Here is a 20,717-nt window from a genome sequence, read left to right on the forward strand (position 1 = left end):
CATTACTATTACTGAAGGTTACTCGCCATACCAATAGCAACTAGATTTAAAAATCTGAATATAAAATGAGTGACAGTAGGGTGGACATTATATTCATCCATCTCTCTGTGCCGGGCCGTTGTGTCAGCATGGTGTTGCAGGAATTGCCGTCTTGTGTGTGACTGGGTGCAGTAAGGAGTGTATGTGATGTGTGTGTGGGCATGCGCGTGAAGGAAACGCGGGGAGCGAAAGAGAAAAATAGAGAGAGTGTGTCATGGGTAGAGAGGGCGACCGGGAGCAGCGTTCTAACGGGCTACAGGCTATGCAGTGTGTTGTCGAAGTGTGCAGTACTGTTATTAAAGCCTCATCTCTTCAGTACTCTCCGGTGCCTCGGCTGATTTCTGTCTGTCTCACTACTCCACAAAAGTGAAGGGAGTTAACCCCGAAGGAGGACAAACTTCGGCCCTGGAGGAAGCATCTCCCCTCGCGTCTCCCGACCACGGTCAGGGGACTGACGGCGAGGAATGGTTAACAATGGTATAAAATCACAGCGATCACTCAGTAGCACTTACACCCACAACAATGAAACGCTTTGAAAGACATGATCACAGAACCTCCGTTGTACCCCGTCACCCCATCACAAACCGTTCCACTGATAACGCTGTATCCACTCCTCTTCGATTAACCCTGGAAGACCTGGAGAAGGAAAATGCACAGGTCTGAAAGGTCTTTCTTGACTTCAGCTCAGCCTTCAACACGATAATCCCTCAGCATCTGATCACCAAACTAGGCCGAGTTGGACTGAATCACCCCCTTGGAAAAATGGACACTGGTCTTTCAGACGGATAGACCTCAATTTGAGCAGAGAGTACATAAGAAATCAAGCACCATTTCATTATGTACAGGCTCTACAAAGGGACATGTCACGAATCCCCCGTTTTCACCATGATGACCCACCTCTGTGGTGAAAAGTACAGTAATCACTACATCACAAATTACGTGGATGACACAACAGTGGAACATCTCATCAAAGACAGCAATGACAGAGACTACAGGAGGAGGTGAGACTTTTTGCAGAATGGAACCTGTTTTTTTTTTGGTTTTTTTTGGTTTTTAATCTGGTGTTCAAAAGCAGCCCATGCACAGCCCGATCTACATAACTGACATTGCTGTGGAGATAGTCGAGTATGTGACCAACAATCTAACCAGGAGCCTGCACATCTCACCAGCTCCTGCATTTTCCTCAGAGGTTAAAAATAACTCATCTTAACCCATCTGTCATCACCACTTTCTACTGAGGCACCACATAGAATGTGCAGCACACTGTCTGTGTCTCTGTGGTATGAGAGTAACGGTGTCTCAGACAGAAAGGCAGATTGCTGAGAAGATTGTTGGGGTCTTACTGCCACCTGTTGGGGGCTTAGTGCAACAACGCTGCCTGACAAGGCCAAAAAGGATCACGAGGCACATTGCTCATCCCCGTCACAGACTATTCTCCTCCCTTCAGGCAAAAAGTATCACAGCCTGGAAATCAGATCATTAACAGCTTGACAGTTAAATTCAAATGCACATCATAAATAGATGGAAAATACAATAGCTGAGCACACGTAAGCCATACAGATTGTTTTCGTGCATATATATATATATATATATATATATATATATATGTATATACATTTTTTTAATTTAATGTTCTTATTCAGTGCTATACCATCTTTTTTTATTACTTTATTTCATTATTCATTGTTTAACAGAAAGTTATACTATAGTCTTTTAATGTGGTTCTGTTTTGATTGTGAGATTTTTTGTGTTTTTGTGTGCTCATAATGACAATAAAGGAATCCAGACCTTTGTCAGCATTGGATTTATAGCTACACCAGTAACTAGAAGGAACAGTACGAAATAGTGGATGCTTTGGAAACTTTTATGATATGAAGTGATGTTCTCACTCTTTCTCAAGTGTAAGTCACTCTGAGGTAAACTATATTGCCAAAAGTATTCACCGAGCCATCCAAATCACTCAGTTCAGGTGTTCACATCACTTCCATGTTTAAAATCAAGCACCTACACATGCCTAGGCATAGCACAAAGTGGTAGAGCATGATGCTCACAGAGGTCGCCAACTTTCTGCAGAGTCAATCACTAAAGACCTTCAAGCTTCACGTAGCCTTCAGATTAGCTCAAGAATAGAGAGCTTCTTGGAATAGGTTTCCATGGAAACAGCTGCATCCAAGCGTGATGCAAAGCGTCGGATGCAGAGGTGTAAAGCACTGCACAACTGGACTCTAGCACAATGGAGATGTATTCTCTGGAGTGATCAATCACATTTCCCCATCTGACAATCCAATGGACCAGTCTGGGTTTGGTGGTTGCCATTGGACCAGTATTTGTCTGACTGCGTTGTGCCAAGTGTAAAGTTTGGTGGAGGGGGGGAATATGGCGTGGGGTTGTTTTTCAGCAGTTAGGCTCGTCCTCTTAGTTCCAGTGAAAGGAACTCTTAATGCTTCAGCATACCAAGACATTTTGGACAATTTCAGACTCCCAACTTAGTGGGAACAGTTTGATGATGGCCCCTTCCTGTGAGTCCTCACCTTAACTTGAAAGAACACCTTTGAGATGAATTAGAGTGGAGACTGTGAGCCATGCTTTCTCATCCGGTCTGTGACCTCACAAACGTGCTTCTAGAGAAAAATTTCCCCAAACACTCCTAAATCTTGCGGAAAGTCTTCCCAAAAGAGTTGAAGCTGTACTAACTGCAAAGGGAGGGCCGACATCATATCAAACCCTATGGATTAAAAAAGGGATGTCACTCAAGTTCAAATGTCTGTAAAGGCAGACAAGTGAATGCTTTTGGCAATAGAATGTATTAAATGTATTAGTAAAACCAAGTGGTAGACCTCCGCAGGGACAAACATCCTCCACTGCATCCACTAAACATTCAAGGCATGGACATTGAGGCTGTGGACAGCTACAATAAACTGGACTGGACTCATAATTCAGATGCCCTCTACAAGAATAGGCCGGGCAGGCTGTACCTGCTGCGGAGACTCACCTCTTTTGGAGTGAAGGGCCCAGTCCTGAAGACTTTCTAAGACTCTGTGGTGGCCTCAGCCATCTTTTACTGTGTGGCCTGCTGGGGCGGCAGCATCTCTGCTCAGGACAGGAAGAGACTGAACAGGCTAATCCGGAGGGCCAACTCTGTTCTAGGATGCCCTCTGGACTCAGTGGAGGTGGTGAGTGACATCACCACCCCATGCAGGAGACTGCACTGAACAGCTGAACAGCACTGAACAGCTCCTTCAGTGGCTGCGGCACCCACGATGTGGGACGGAGAGATTCCACAGGTCTTTCCTCCCCACTGCTGTCAGACTCCACAACAAAGACTTCGCAGCTGACCAAACACACACATCCACACATGTGCAATTTCATTAAGTGCAATTCTCTTTTTCTGACAGCATTGTATTTTATTCTGTTGTATATAGTATTTTATTCTATTCTATTGTGTATCTTATTATCTTATCCTATTCCAGTGTTTATTCTTAATTTTTGCTACTGTGACCTTGCACTGTCCACTTTCTGCTGTAACAAAACATATTTCTCAAGTGTGTGACTAAGTTAATGTATCTTACCTTATCTTATTATGGGTTTGGATTTTGACTGCCAAGAAACAAACAAAAAGTTTCGGGCTTTTCTTGCACCACAGTTAAAGTGGAGGGAGGACAAAAACAGCAATACTGTTGTTAATGTCTTCAACTACTTCAAACAACATTAACTTTGTTCCTGTCATACTGGAGCTGGAAACCCATTTGATACTAAAATCAAAGCTGTACCAACCAATATCAAGCCTCCACCCATGACTTCAGTGTTGCCAGCACTTTAACAACCATTACTATCCAACCTACAGATGGCTAGATCTACATCTCTATCCACATTTGTTATATTATTGTACTCAACAAATAGCAGTGGATGCATGTCTGATATTCACTCAGGTGGGACTACTTTTGATTTTAGAACATGACACATGGGAGAAACGTGACCTACATCAAATTGTTTATTTATTTTTGGTAGAATAAGTAGGCCTGATAGATTTCAGATTTGTAGTCTAATCACATCTATGGTTGTAAGGTGTAAATGAGATACAGAATTGTGCACTGAAAACATGGTACCACAGGTATTTGTGCAAACAACATGGAATTCCTATAACGGAGGAGGTAACACACATTTCTTGAATTCTCTCTGAACGTCTGGGCAGAACGTTCTGCCCAGACGTTGGGGATCCCCATTGTCATTGGGGATTGACCTTGGACCTCGGCATTATCAGCACCACACTCTAACCATCTGAGGTAGCAGGCCAACTGGATCAGGACTTAAACACTTACAAGAAAAACCACAAACATTTTTGTGTACTACATTCAGTTTTACTTAACTTGTCTCCTCAATCTGATTTAGTTTAAGTGTGTTTTGTTCCTCAGCTGTGTCTTCAGCCATCAGTGTCTGTGTATTTAAAGCCTCAGTTTACCTTAACTCTCTGTTGTGTTGTGCTGCTGATTCTGTTTTCCACTGTTGTTTCTCTGTTTGGATTTATGGGCTTTGTTTTATGGCTGCACTTGGCCTTTTCTGATGCCCCTGAGTAAAGGTTTATTTTCTGTTTATTAGCTCTGTCACACCAGTCTGGATTTGGGTCCTCATTCACACATCATATGACCTCAATATAAAACCCCTAAGTGAAAACAGCCCTGATGTGGTGTTCATTTAAATGAAAGAGTGGGTTTGTAAGCATTTAGTTTTGCTATAAGAATCCCTTAAAAAAACGATATATATATGTTTAGACAGCAGACAATATAACAGCCAAACACACATATAGTTCCTATATACCGTAGTCTCATAGCCCAGTTACACATTAAGTAAATAGGAAAACTTTAACATTATAATGCGCATGAAAGCAGACTTTAAGTGGTCTGATAGAAACATGTATGTGTAAATCACATCTTTTAGCACCAATCCTAGCAGATTCACATGCATGGAGAGTGAGACAAACAAACTGTTAACAGATAGGTAGTGGCTAATGACGCTGTCTATCTAAGAATAGGGGCTTACAATTGTAGTACTGGCATGTATGCCACAACTCCGGGAGTGGTGTGCTAATGACCAGTTGTGGATCTTGGCACCTCTCAAAGGGCCCAACATTGTACTAAACTGGCCATTTGGTACTGGATGTTTATAAACTGTAGTTAAAAGAAGAGGGGATGTTAAATAGTAGGAAAGTTTGTTGATGAGTTACTGCCATCACATTCAGAATGACCTTTTTTTCCCCATTAAATGCTACGTTTTCTCAGTTTAAACATTTGATATGTTTTCTATAGATTTATGGGATTTTGAAATTATTGCATTCTTTTCTTTTTACTTCTATTAAACCTTTCAGGAATTGGGATGGGAGTTATCATCAAAACGGACTAAAAGTGTCATCATTTTTTATAAAAAAAAATGCCTTTTGACTGATGAACTGCACTATACGATGATGCTATCGCTCATCTGTATGCATTATTAAATTGCTGAAGTAGAGTGAAGTAGAGCTTTTTCTACTTACCACTGCAAAATCCCTTCCCAGTCTGATAATGTTGGCCAGTGGTGCTTAAAGCAGACATGATCCCTCCAGTGCGTCTCTCAGTGTGAGGTTTTATGAGATGATTAATGACTGAGAGAAGAATGAAAAGTTCTACAACACAAAGTACGGGGTAGTTTGATCTGATTAGGCTTCCAACAATGATTTTATTAAAACGATCTAAAAATTAAAAATGACTCTTTGGTGAACTGCTGACAACTTAGATCTGAATGATAACATAAGCATAAAATGGCAATCCTCAAATACTTCAGAACTGCACTTACAGTGTTGTAGCTGATTAAATGTACCTGGCTTCACTCCACCACTGGGAGAGATTCCACTGTCTGAACACGCTTGTGATGCATCAGCATCCAGCAGGTGAAGCTGTAGAATGTGTCTTAGTGACAATACCTGGCACTTTAAAACATTGTTACCACAATATCAGTCGATGAATCAAGTTGTATGTGTAGAACATTGTTCAAGTGCAGTTTACAAGAACAGGTATGTAAAATGGTGTGCTCCCTTACTCACACAGGATCACCAGGTGGCTCCACATGTTTGATCTGGACAGTTCTTATGCCAGATGTCCTTCCTGACACAACCCTGAAGGCATTTGTGTCTTTTTTCCCTTGTTAGATGAAGGTGAAAAATAGTACTACATGCAGCCACCCAAGAGAAAAATGATGAAAATTGCTCAAAGTTGTGATTATAATTATTAGTAAAATTCAATGACAGTATAACTAACATTGAAATGTAGTTTCTAGTAATAAACCAGCATAAACTCATTGAATACAAACCTGCTCTATGAATTACATTTACAAACAGTATTAGTATTAGCTTATACTTTATTTGCAAACGAAACAAATTATAAAAACCATCTAATCCATCCCAATATTGCCTTGTGTATTTAGTCCCAGCCATAGAGCTTGGAAAGCTGGTGAGTAAACAGCTAACAGAGCGTTTTACTCATGATTATACAGGAGAAAGGTCAAGAGTCAGATGTAGCCTGATGGGAAAATTAAGGGACTGAATATAAAAAAATACAAAACATATAAGGACTCATAGGAGCTGCCACATTATGGAGCGGAAAAAATTAAACAAAACAAAAAATTAAATCAGTAAATCAGTGTGTAAATAAATCAATAAACAAAGATCATCACTGCCGGTGTTCTTAATAGAGATGCGAAGTTAAAAAACAGAATCTGACAGGTTAAGCGATGGTTGACAGAATAAGAAATAAGAAATAAGAAAGGGCTTTTCCTGCTTTGTATCCTTTTTTATTTTTTTTTATTTTTTTTTATTGTTATTATTTTCCCCTTGATGGCTCAAAAATGTATTCATAAGAAAATAAAACATTGCTTTGGTTTATAATGTGGCAAGCCAAAAAGGTGTTTTAGGGTATGCTAAATAGCAATTGAGAATATAATTGTATTTATCTATTTTTTAACATCGAACAATTCCTCTCAGTAGGTTTGCTAAAACAAAGATTATTCAAGCTTACAATATATAATTTAAGTATAAAAATATACATGAATTTTTATATATATATATATATATATATATATATATATATATATATATATATATACATACACACATATGTGTGTGTGTGTGTGTATCACGTTACTAAAAGCGGAGATTCCAACACCTTGGCCATATTCAGTTTAAGCAGATTTCATTGTTGAATTTAATAGAAAGATCTTGAAGTTTCTGTGACTGTAGGCAAACTGAAAGACTTTAGGGGTCTGTCAGCACAGCAGCAGCTCCTTGTTAACACATAGACCATGTTAACACACCTAACTATTAGGCTAGTTATGGTTGGTAAGTTATGGTCAATTGACAGGTGACCTTCCAGCTTCACTCAGCTCGATACCAGTTCAAGTCACCTCTCCACATTCTCTCTCTAGATTGGCGACAGTAAAGAGAGATCAAACTGACATGGAGGTACGACAGACAAAACAGAGAAATACTGAGATACACCAGTTATTGCTTTCATATTGGTTATTTGAGCTATTTGGAATCGCAGAAGCTAATGGCTGAGCTCATAATCAACTGGACATATGGAGACTTAAGTTTGCAATGATAATTGTTGAGCAAATTCTAGTTTGTGGTTAAATGTAGCTTTTTCATTGAATAATAGCATTATAATCATGAAGGTATTAGGAAGTTATTCCCTTCCTGAATAATGCTCATTTATGAATGTGATTCTTTATGTGATAGTAAGATTATATGTTTTACTATAAAAGTAAATTCTGAATGTACGATTTTTGTTTGTAAAGGAAATGTGAGCATCTTTTCTTATGTTGTATTATTACTTTACCTGACCTTTTTGTTTGATTACAATCATGTAGCTTATCAAGTCTCTCGGTGACTGTTTCCACAGCAACAGCACAGTATTTGCAGGAGTTTTTCAGGAGAAGCCATTTATTTTCTCCTTCTTCTTGGTTTTATGGACTCCTGAGTACTCTGTAATAATGACCACTGATTGAAAAGAGGGAATAAAAGGAGCCAGTCCAGACAGAACAAATGTAGTGTCTTGTGCTGCGGTGGCCTTGGAGTCCTCCTCTGACACATTTGAAGCAGATGGATGGTAAATCAGACGCTCTACTTTATATAACGACTTTTTGACTTTTTGACTTTGGTTCATGTTGACATGACAACATCATGCAGTTGCTGTAGATTTGTTGGCTGTACACCCATGATGAGAATCTCATGGGTGTACACAGTCTCACCACATCCCAAAGCTGGTTTATTTGACTGAGATCTGGTGACTCTGTTGGTCATTTACAGTGAACTCATCTTCATGTTCAAGAAACCAGTTTGAGTTGATCTCAGCTTTGTGACATAGTGTGTTAGTCTGCTGGAACACTGTGGTCATAAAGGATGGACATGGTCAGCAAAAATACTTAACTAGGCTGTGGTATTTAAATGATGCTTATTTAGTAATAAAGGGCCCAAAGTGTGCCAAGAATATATCCCCCACACCGTTACACCGCTAGCAGCTTGAACTGTTGATACAAGCAGAATAAATCTGTTTACAGCACATTCTGACTCTACCATCTGAATGTTGAAGCAGAAATTGAGACTCAGGCGACATTTTTCAAATCTTCTCTAAGTCCCTTAGTTTCCTGTTTAGTCTACAGGAGTGTGGTCTTCTGTGGCATTTGAGATGCTCTTCTGTATACCTTAGTTGTAACGAGCTGCTTATTTGAGTTACTGTTGCATACAGCACCTATCAGCTTAAAGAAGTCAGCCCATTCGCCTCTGACCTCTGTCATCAATAAAGCAATTTCTCCCACAAACTTGCTGCTCAATGGTTATTTTCAGGCCATTCTCTGTGGTCTGAAACCCTAGAGATGGCTGTTTATAAAATACAACCATGCCACATTTAAAGTCGCTTAATTGAACTTTCTTCTTTGTTCTGATGCTCAGATTGAGCTTCAGCAGCTCATCTTGACCACATCTACATGCCTAAATGTATTGAGTTGCTGCCATGTGATTGGCTGATTATATATTTGGGTTAAGAGGAGTTAAACAGACGTACCTACAGTGGTACTGAATATGGTGTCGTCTAGGGACGCACCTTGCTCACTGTCACACTAACTTAGCTATCCAGGCTGTCATTCAAATGTGTCTGTAAAAACTGGTCAAGCACTGCTTTGAATTTAAAGCCCAAAGCCCAAATTCTTATTGAAATATTGATCAGTGAATGGAAGTTTACCAAAATAAAAGAGAGATGGAGCGAGTGAAAAACAAGCCACAACAACTTAGAACTATTTTTATAAAAGCTCTACAAAACCTACAGCTGCTCACTATGCTTCAGTTAAACAAACATAGTAAATATTCCTCCCAGTTAGATTGTATCGTTATATCACTGCCCTACAGTTCTATGAATCACTCCTGTCTTTATTCTTAGACTTTCTTTTTATAGCAATTCCAACGGTCGGTCACACACACACACACACACACACACACACACACACACACACACACACACACACACACACACACACACACACACACACACACACACACACAATGCTTGATAACATTATCTAAAGGGCTTGGAGTGTGAGTGCTTTGAGCATGCATGTGTGTGTGTGTGTGTGTGTGTGTGTGTGTGTGTGTGTGTGTGTGTGTGTGTGTGTGTGTGTGTGTGTGTTTGTGTGCGTGTGTTTGTGTGCGTGTGTTTGTGTGTGTGTGTGTGTGTGTGTGTGTGTGTGTGTGTGTGTGTGTGTGTGTGTGAGAATAGGTTATACATTGCAGGCTAGGAAATGTGACCTATCTGTGGTGGTGCAGCTGTCGTTCCCGACCTGCAGGAGTTGGGAGTGAAGCAGTGACAAGGGAGAGAAGGAGACAGATAACACGAACCGACTTGAGAACATTAAAGCCTAAAAAGGTTAAGGGTGTCGATTTTAAAAAGCACTTACATTTTCTTTTAATGGTAAAAACACAAGACCGGAAGGCCTGAGTCGTTTGACATTTAGGAAAAAAGGGATCTGTCTCTGTCTCACCTTCACCAGGGTTCAAGCTGTTGAAAGGGACCATGGCCGTGGCTGCTAATGCTACATGATCTAGGGTGGCCTTACACCTACAGCCCGTGCTCGCTGAGGACACTGAGAGACACGGGCTTTAGCAAATGATTTGAGATGAAACATTTTGCTCCATGGATCTTGTTACCTTAACATGGACTTTGCGGGGATGTCCAAAGGGATTCTTGTCGGCTTTGATGGCAAGAGAGAGGTAAGGTGCATTACTTTCTATTATATAGCCTATTTTAGGCGACTCCTTGGATCAGCATATGAAACATCATACATTAACACATGAAAGAAATACGCCAGCTATTCTTTAATTTTGCTTCTCCACTTGCTGTCATCTGGAGTGATCACTACACTTTTTCCTACACAGGCTTATGAAATTCTGCCCTTTAAATGGCAAAAAAATGTCATTTTATTGTCATAATTGAATAATTGAATGAATTTTTCCCTCATTTGATTAGTATTATTATCATTTAGAAAAAAATTGCCAACATTAACTGCAGGTAGGTGAAGGAAACCAAATCACGACCTTTGGCGTCACAGTCCTTTGATAACTTGTACCACTCTTCAAGCTACAGGCTGTTGTTTAGTCTAAGACCCACTAGTGGCATCCAAAAAGGTTCTAAAATTGGTTCTCCCTCCCAGCTACCACAGCTTGACTTCTCTGTGGTTCATCAGTTTCGTGGCACGGGTGCCAAAATGAGAGGACATACAATAATGACATACACATACAGTGACTGCTGAAAGTGTCCCTGCAGTGATTTCTAAGGCAGAATCCTCACTTTTTTTTGGACCTGAAGATCATGAGCATCCAGTATTGATTTTCAGCCTTTGTACAAAGAGATTTTTCCAGCTCTTCTGAATCTTTTGATGATGTTATGTTCTGCAGATGATGAAATATTCACAATCTTTACAGTTTTACATTGAGAAACATGTAAAACTATCATTATTATTATTATTAATAATAATAATGATAAAATAATAATAATATAAACATTATTATTCTCCTCTGCCCGTCTTTACTTAACTTACTTACATTAAACTTATTCATGTTACAAACATGTTACTATGGTAATGTGCCTCCAGCAGCTGCTTGTTAGTTCCACTTATTTTTCCAGGCTTTTGTGTTGCTGCTTCAAAATAAGCTAATATTTTGTATGAAATACTAAAATGTCCCAGTTTAAACATTTCATATGTTTTATGTTCTCCGCCGTGAATAAAATATGGGTTTTTGAGATTTGCAAATCATTGCACTCTGTTTTTATTTACATTTTTCACATCATCCAATTTTTGGGGGGAATTGGGGTTATAAGGAAAGGTCACAGTTTGGGTTAAAACACATTAACAAGCTCAGTTTTCCCACTAAAGCCCGTAGTAAACCTGGGCTTCTCACAATTTCATAGGCTCTGCTGCAACAATATTCAGGTTTGCACTGAAGACCAGGATGCTTTTTTGTCACTTATAATGACTTTACTTTCACTTGGTATATAGAGACATTACAAAGGGTACAATCAGCCTCTTTTAAGCCATTTTAATAACCAGTTTCAAAATAATACATTTTATACATATTACAGAGTAAAAATATCTCTTTTTTGTTTGTTTATTTGGGTTTTTTTGGCATGTTGGGATCGGTAGATAACTTTGATGTCAGTGTGATAAATATACTCTGGTTTTTTTTCAGTTCCTGGTGCAACATCCCAGCTCAAACCCCCTATGCACTCCCAGTGAGCCCAGAGACATCTAAACTAATGGAGTCTTTCAGAAGAGGCATTCAATAAATGCAGTTCATCTTGATAACCCAGTCAATTGCCAGATAAGAAGTACAGTTAATTAAAAAGTCTTTAAGAAGTCAAGATGGCAGAAAGCCACGGTTCAAGTTCTAGTTCCAGTTCGAACATCCCTTCCAAGAGGGCCAAAATCAGCATTGACCACGTTCCAGAAAATGGGTCTAATATCCAAGAACCAGCAGCTCCGGTTTTTGTGCGTAAGCTCCGTAAAGCAGCAGTGGGAACAGGTTGTGATATCCGACTGAGGGTGTCAGTGCTGGGGCATCCGACACCTTCGCTGGCCTGGTACCGCAACGATGAGCTCTTATCTCCATCGGAAGCCCAGGACTCGGGTGGTCTCTGGATACGAGACTGCCGCACAAGTGATGCTGGCTTGTACACATGCGTGGCAACCAATGAGCTGGGAGAGGCAAGGTGCAGTGCCGTCTTGGCCGTCATGGACCTCGGTGAAGGTAATCACAAGGAGCTTAAACACATTGTTCCTATCAAAAGAAGCCATCATGATGAGGGATTTTAAAGCTTTAATGATATATAACTGATTCAGTAAGACCAACCGGTGATTTGCACAAATACTACACCAATAATCTTGTTAATCTTTATTGTCTTGAAACCTTATCCTACTTATTAAAAGTGCATTTAGACAAAACAACTGTCGACCCAAGTTCCAAGAGCCGAGATTGGGTTTTAAGTTTCATATAGTCAGCCCATCTTCTATGTCTGCAGAGCCTCACTGGGAAACACTTAAAATTAGCTTGTTGCATTCTCTCTGCTGCACAGCTGAACATTACAGAATATATATGCTATACAGTTCTTAACAAATTTATTAGGGTGTCTGGCATGAAAGCACAAAAACACAAATATTTTAGGAATCTGTCAAAAGCCTGTTGAAAACGAAATATTCTTATTTTTTAGGGACGTTGTATATTATTCTTGTATTTTGCACCTGTAACTAAAATCAGAAAACCTCCTGATAGACTGGGGAACATATCCTTCAAGACTTTAAGTAGACTGTCTACACGAACTGCCTGCCACTTATTGGTTGTATCACTAGTTTGACAACTTGCTATTTTGGCATATACAACCTGCGCAATGATATAATAATAATACAACAAAAATCAAGTAGATGTCAGCTTTAAACTTTCAGTCTCTGGTAGTAGACAAGTTCTTGGTTTTATGCTGATTTTATAATGCTGTACAAATAAGCACAATGATATTAAAGTCACTGTGTGGATTGTTCTGCAGATAAATAAGTGTGTGACGTGGTTTTTGCTTCAATACTGTAAATTCTCACTTTTAGTAGAAATGTCTTTTGACTGAAAATAAAGACCTCATATCTTGTTTACAAGATTTTTAAAATGCTGGTGTCAGTCATTCTGTATGGATTTTTGAATCTGCAGAAATGCTTGGGAAGGTAAATATTTCCAAGCCAATGCTTAACAGCTGATTGAACAGAAGACCGAGGCCGTGACGGCGCTGTAAAAAGTCATTTAGCTGTAAAGATACTGCTGCTTTTGCAGCTCTGTATCACTTCCAAAATTAGAACACTTGGCTGAGACAGTTTTGCTCAGGGTGACTGGTCTTGTCAGCATAAATTCACGCAGCAAGGCATGCGAGGCATAAGTTATGTATCTGGGAAAAAAGAAAAGATCAGTCCCATCTGTCACATCTTCAACATCAGTTTTTCCAACTCCCACATGGTGACATCTTGTCAGTGCAGTGTAATGCAGCTACTTTAAGTGCAGGCTATGAAGTGAAGTAGTCAGAATGAAAAAGGTAGCATGTAGCAGATACTGCTGCATGAAAGCACATAAGATTTAGTGTCTTTGTCAAAGACATTTCACAATCATGGACTGTCTAACAGTCTGCTTGTCTAAATTTTTTTGTTTCTTCACACCAATGTTGGTCAAGTTACTTGAAAAAAGTAATTAGTTACCAATTACTGATTACTTCTCCAGAAAAGTAATCCCATTATTTTACTGATTACTTATTTTCAAAAGTAATTAGTTACTTAGTTAATTAGTTACTTTTAAAAAACATAATACACAACCTAAATACGTAGCAATAGAAGCAATAAAACTTTCAGCCCAGTTCTATTTTTTTATGCATAATCAAATGGAAAGCCTCTTTTTAAAAAATGTTTTATTAGTTTTAATCTTTTAATTTTATGCACATTGCATTAAGCAAAATTTATATATGCAACTGTCTTTGAAATTAAGAAATTGTTGAACATTTAAACCTATTTTCTGCATATTCCAGCATATAAAATAAAATAATGATTTGTGTTTACACTCACTCTTTCAAATAGATGCAAGTAAAACACAAATAAATAAATAAATAAAATCAAAGATCCAGCGGCACTGAGTCCTGTCGCAGCGGTCATGTCAGCGGGGTGATCTGTGAATTTCACATTCATGTGGCGGCTTGCTGGGTGCTTGCTCGGATTTGAAACGCTGAGGAAAGAAGTTTTCTTCCCCCGCAGAGTGAACAGCGGACGCTAATGTTTTTGTCACTTTTTACAGAAAGTCAAAGTAATGTCAGTACTTCCAAGCTTTAAACGCTGCATGGTCGTACTCTCTCCCGCACTCCATATTATCCATTGTTGATCTACACATGTCTGTTGCTGCGACGGGCATCGCACGCGCTTACGTCAGTGTCATGAGATGCTATCACAAACAAAATCACGATGGTTTACTAACGCAGTAACGCAGCGTGTTTACAGGAAAGTAACAGTTATCTAATTACTTTTTTTTTTGCAATAGTAATCCCTTACATTACTAGTTACTTGAAAAAAGTAGTCAGAAATACAATAACGCAGCCCATCTTGGCTCCACGGTGCTGTTACCTACTGGAGAAGGAACATACTACCAGATTGTACACTAAAAAAAGGATTATTCATAATTTAGAGTAAAATACAACAAAAATATGTAAAATAAAAGGTTTATTTATTCAAATATTCAATCATTAAAGAAAACATGCTTGATATAAAGTGAATGCATATCATGAAATTTACCATTTTATATTGTACTTACATAAAAAAAAATTACATGAAAATCTTACATATTATCAAATTACATCGTTTTCTGTGGGGTTACTAAAGTATTCTGATTCTGACCACTTAAAACCAACATTTTGGGCACAAATGTCACATTAAACTTCACATGAATCCAAGTCTTTCAGTGCCTTTAGTAGACAGTCAGAGCACTGGACCTAATTTTCCAAGCTTATCTCTGTGATGTTTAGTAGGTTTGAACACTCACAGCCAGTTTGCATCATCACTTTGAGTGCTTTGTGTGGCTTGCCGTGTGATCATTGTATTGCTGGGAACATTTCGTCACAGTCTCGGTGCCCTGTCCTGTCTACAAATTTGACTGCTGAGCTCACATGTCAGCAACTCTCACACTATGAGCTGGCACGTACGGTCCAGCTGGTGCACTGTATCACTCAGCTCCTCTGCACTCTCTGTCTCTCTCTTCTGGTTTTGATCTATCACGGCTACCTACCTCTTTACGGCTACCTACCTAATATCGTTATCTTATTCTCCCTCTGCTCATTTTGGACTGATTGAAAATGATCCTCAACATTAAGCCGTGCATAGTTTCTCAGTTTGTTTGCTTTAGTTTTTTCTCCTTATGCACAGAGCAATACACTTAACACCTTAAATCAGACTTAAATCACTAAAATAAAGAACTAAGTTGGATGTGACTGTCGTGGGACACAACAGTCACGTGGACCTCTCTTGCTTTTTCCTATTTTCTGAAACATACTTCATATACACTGCTGGCATGTTCAGATTATTAAACATGGCCAAATATTCAAATAATAAGCTCATGGGCAAATAATCGCTAAGAGCCAAAAGCTCAGGCTGCTCTAAATATTCACTTTCAGGCTTCTTTTTTTAAACTCTGGTGTAGTGGTTAAAACATTTGCTTGGCAAACGAAAGGCTGCTGGTTCAATTCCAGCCAGAGATGGGGTTACATCAGGAAGGGCGTAAAACTCAACCTGCCAAATTGAACCTGTGTAGCTACATGTGGCGACCTCTTGTGGCAAAGAAATTGCTGAAGGTAGCTTTCTGTCTATGTGATAACAAAGACAGCATAAATTCGATTTAGAGGACATAATGATATACTTGCACATGTCAAACAGGGGCCTAAATTGGACAAAAGAGGCTTTGTTTCTCTTTTTTTCTTGCTACTTACGTGAAAACCAACAATTCACTGTTGCCTCTCTATTTTTATCCATCCTGTAGGTTTTATTTTCTTATCTTCCTGACCACTGCCTCCCTCTTACATCTCCCCTCTTCTCACTCTCCTTGTGGTTATTTATGGCCCGGTATGTGCCGTGCCGGCCAGAGGGCTCGTGCTCTAGTGATGTGTGGATGCCGTCGGCCCCCTTCTCTGATTGCACCAGCAGACATCACAGATAATTATAGCTTCGCCACGGTCAAGACGCAGCACTGTCACACTCAATCACGCTCAGCTTGATGAATAAAGAGAAAAGGAGGGTGCGCTGGGATTGGAGGGGCTTAGTGTATACTTGCCCATGTGGGAACAGTCACTGCGTGTTCTGGCTGCTTTTGAGCATCACTCAGTGAGTCAGACACTCAGGTCTGTCACTTTAAGATATCATCCTGAGCGATCAGACCAACCAGAAACCAGAGCGGTCCAGTGTCACGAGCCCACACTGCTTTATTAATGTCACCTTCTGTCGTACAGCATTAATGTGCCGTCACACATCATAAGGCTGGATTAGCAGTTTGATGAAACAGCAGGAAATGGCAAATTGACCATCATTTGTTTTTTTATTAAGCTACTTTTACAGTAAATTATTGTAAAAACTGTGACACAGTGGTGTGAGTGAACATGTCAGGCACGACTTGCAGTTACTGATAAGGTAACATTTGAAAAGTTCTTTAGAAAAAGGCACCCAAGCTTAGGTAAGGACATAAAGGACATCCAGAGACATCTAAGGGTTCATAACACATAACACAGCTACAACTTTGCTTTAATCTTTGTTTTTTTCTTGCTCTGGCTGCAATATTATTCTCAGACGTTCAGTTTACATTTAAGGTGGAACTTGATAAATCCTGTTGACAATGACTTCCAAGTGTTATTTGCAAAGCTGCCAAATACAAGCCAAAGGACGGAAAAGCAGGCAGTTAAATAATTTCTGCATTTGCTTTGTTTTTACACGGGTGATGTCTGTTTTTTAGATATTCTTACTCTCTCAAGAGCTTCACAATTTAATCTGTCTCACAGGGAGTTTAAAAAGTTGAGGTACTTGAAAGACGCAATCAGTAAATTTATCCACAGAATATTACTGACATCCAGCGACGATGGACGAAAGACTTGCTAACAATGCAAAGTGGGCAAATCCCGAGATAGGTTTTTCTCCACTTTGAGACGAACAGTTGAAGTCATTATCAATGAGGGCTAATGCTACTGTTGGCTGACATACGACAAGCTAGGAATACATTACAAGGTTATCTAGGTAACTAAAACCTGGAATGTCATCTAGCAGTGTACACTAACATAAAGAAAGAATGTGTACTATCAACATGGGCTAATAAGTAAATCAGAGGAGCCCAAGATGCCATAGATGATGACCGAACAACAAAGACATGTTGTCTATACAGCCAGGTGAAAAATCATCGGCTCAGTCACACACGGTGATTTAAACAATTTCTTTCTGGATGCAGATGATCAGTTAAAATGTTTGAAAGATGTGGAGCTCCAACCAATATAAAAGCCAGTCACGGTGGTATGGAAGGTATAGTCACAGAAGGTTCAGTCCTGCTGTACAAGACTAACAATAACACCGTGATCAGGTTTGTTATTCTTATTCAGGAAACAGCAATGTCACTGAATTCCACAGTCACTCATATACTTGTGTTAATCTTTCCATCCGGCCACAGAGTTCAGTTTAAACTTCATCTTTAAGTGGGACAAGGCTACAGTGTTATAAAAACCTCTAGCATCAAGGTTCATGAGCACATAGCTGTCTGAAATAGGGCCGCCACTCTTCGGCAATCCTCCCCGTAACTGTCTCATTGTCCCATAATGCATGAGGTGTTATACTATATCATTAATGGTGCATTACAACATATCTGCCATGCACTAGAGTTTCAAAACTGCCTGTGGTCCAAACAGAGCGACTCACAGAGGACAGGAAAGGTCGTTCTGTGTTGCCGTGTGTTTAATCTCCTGCTATAACCAAGGGTGGGCAAGTGCTGTGAAAGGGGGTGCAGAGGGAAAGTACAACTGTAGGGGGTGAACTATGCAGGACTTGAAATAGACCACTGAAGTTGGCAGTCAACGTTAGGACTTCAGGGGGTACAGGGAGAGGGGTATGGGCTGAACATGACAAAGTTTGGAGGTTTAGCAGCTATCTTAAGGTGGTGCATCGTTGCAGGACTACTTCCCCATTTCATGCTAGAGAAGAAGCCATTTTGAGGCATCTTTATAAGAAAAAGACGATTCTGAGAAATGAAGGCCTTTTGGAAAAATTTGGGAAGTTCCTATGTTCTCAGCAAGGTTTTAATAGAAAAGAGCTTGTGCTGGAAGAAATTATTTTGGGCAGGAGTAGCCATCTGGTTGGGTTTTTAAAGGATTTTACAAGAGAAAAACACGAGCCATGTCCAGGAAGGAGCTACTCGATGCACGAAAAGCTTTGAGGAGCTTTAGGGAAGGTGTGAGTGGGCCGAGAAGCAAGAAACAAAGAGGTGAGTGGGAGATGGCATCAACACAAACGATGTACTACGACCAAAAAAATCTTATTTTTGTGGTGCTGAAGTAAGAGAATGATCATATTATTGCAGGGAGTTATAGTGTGCATACTCAACTAAGTGGAACAGCTGTAATGGAAATGAAAACAAGGCAATACACTTGAGGCCGCTATTGTTCCTGCTTAATTGGATTCAGTGTGTCTCTGTTGTGTCTTTGAAGGATAATGGTTTGTACTGCAGGCTTTACTTCAAGGTACACCAATCCTGTTTTGTGAAATTATTAATATTGCAGTTGCCTATAAACTGATTTTCTTTGAATTTTAACTGGTTTAGATTTGATGTCAAAAAAGCACAAATTAAAATTGGACTCACAGAATGATCACCAGCTAAATCTGAGCATTTCCTGTTGCTTTTAAAGGTTTCTGTGCATATACAGTCTTATACAGGATTAACATGAACATGGAAATACCTGAAATGTATGTTTTAAGTCAGCACTTTTATGGAAATCTTACCTATGTGCTTTTAGTTGTTGTTGATGTTAAGTTTGTGGGCAAACATTAAACCTAATGTCTCCTAACTCAATGCCTCGGTAGCCATATACAGCATGGCATTCGACCCGGACCTCTTGTATGGATTAAACTGCCATACTGGAGCAGAAATAATCTGTCGCTCCTTGATGATTTCACATTCTCTAAACATTTTGTTCAAGTGGATTAAGGATGTGGGACAATTAATTAGTTTCTCTGGTCTCACGAGGCAGCTGAGGCAATATGTGAGGGTAAAGCTTGCGCTGTTTAGCCTCTGGTCTGGCGAATGCTGTGTTCCAGCCTGCTGGTACACAGTCATTCACAGTAACCCTCAGGGATTTGGTCAGGATTAGGTGGTAGGATCAGGTTTCACTGTGACTGTCAACGCTGGCCACTGTCATTTGGGATTTCCAAAGTACCTCACAAACTGAACTGAATCATCATCCTGTAGCTCCTGAAGGTTTTTTGTTTGTTTATCTGGCAGCATATAAAGATCTCTTGTGAGAATTCTTCATAATTTTGTAGGCTTCACACATTACTTTCAACATTTACTGTGAGACTTTAAGTCTGGTCTGCTGGCAGTTTCATATATCAAATCTTAAAAAAAAAACAACAACCAGCAAATGTCAATAATCTTGGGCTCGGTGAATAAGACGCCCTTTGTAGAATTTTGAAATGCAATAAGTCTCTTCTTCGTATATCATCTGTCCATAGCAAGATTACCCCCCCCTCCCAAAAAAACAAACAAAACAGAACTCACATTTTTACTTTAGACTCATAAAAACCTCTAAATTAAACAATAAATACCTGCCTTGTAACACCGAGCCTGCAAACACGGGTGTTACTGAACCTCGACCAATATAGATGCAACATAAATAAAGCATAACAAATTCTACAGCTATTTCCGCTACGGCAGTACCACGCAACCTCTTTGGTGCTATGCTTGGCAACCTTTAAAAAATGATGTAGTTTGCATTTTGTAATAGTATCCAACATTGGAAACTCCAGGATAGAAAGGATGAGTATTAGCACTGTTTGTAACAAGTTTCAGTCAGCATATGGAATAGAAAAAGGACCTTGTTTTTTGTTTTGTTTTTTACACATATTTAATGATTGAACAATGGCGTACACTCAAAATTTCACGAGCTTTTTTCTTTTTGCTGATCTCAGAAGAGATCAGCAAGTGGTTCATTGTTTGAAAAGCTTGAGGAAAAAAAACACTATTTTTGTTGTCTATTGTCCATTGTTTTTTTTTTTCAATCTTACAACATTTTTCAAAGAAAAGTAGATGAACAGCTTATGGGATTAGGATAGCTAGACAAATTTTTAAAGTGGGCCTGTTATGCTTAACCTTATTGTATCAAGTCCTATGAAAATTGACGTTTCTGCAAGACCCCACGATCCAGTGGCTTGTAGAACCACTTTTAATGGCAATAAGTTGAAGTAATTGTGTACTGTATGACTTTATCAGTCTCTTGCATTTTAATTTGCAGGCATTCATTTATCCATCGCTGTTTTAAGGTCTCATCACAGCATTTCAATTAGGTTGAGGTCTGGACTTT

The 20,717-nt window shown here is 39.4% G+C and overlaps 1 protein-coding gene across 3 annotated transcripts in view; it reads left to right on the top strand.

Moving 5' to 3' along the window:
* Window positions 1-9,888: 9,888 nt before the first annotated feature.
* Window positions 9,889-20,717, top strand: part of LOC113016942 (striated muscle preferentially expressed protein kinase-like) — a 59,987-nt gene continuing 49,158 nt past the window's right edge. For 2 of the 3 annotated variants that reach the window (XM_026160151.1, XM_026160152.1), the window contains exons 1-2: window positions 9,889-10,324; window positions 11,801-12,358. In XM_026160151.1, the coding sequence (XP_026015936.1) occupies window positions 11,974-12,358 (385 nt within the window). In that variant the 5' untranslated portion in view covers window positions 9,889-10,324; window positions 11,801-11,973. Of the gene's footprint in view, window positions 10,325-11,800; window positions 12,359-18,283; window positions 18,626-20,717 lie in introns of those variants that run through there. The other variant, XM_026160158.1, reaches the window with a different exon arrangement.

This window comes from Astatotilapia calliptera, chromosome 23 (genome assembly GCF_900246225.1).
Source record: "Astatotilapia calliptera chromosome 23, fAstCal1.2, whole genome shotgun sequence".
Lineage (NCBI taxonomy): Eukaryota > Metazoa > Chordata > Actinopteri > Cichliformes > Cichlidae > Astatotilapia > Astatotilapia calliptera.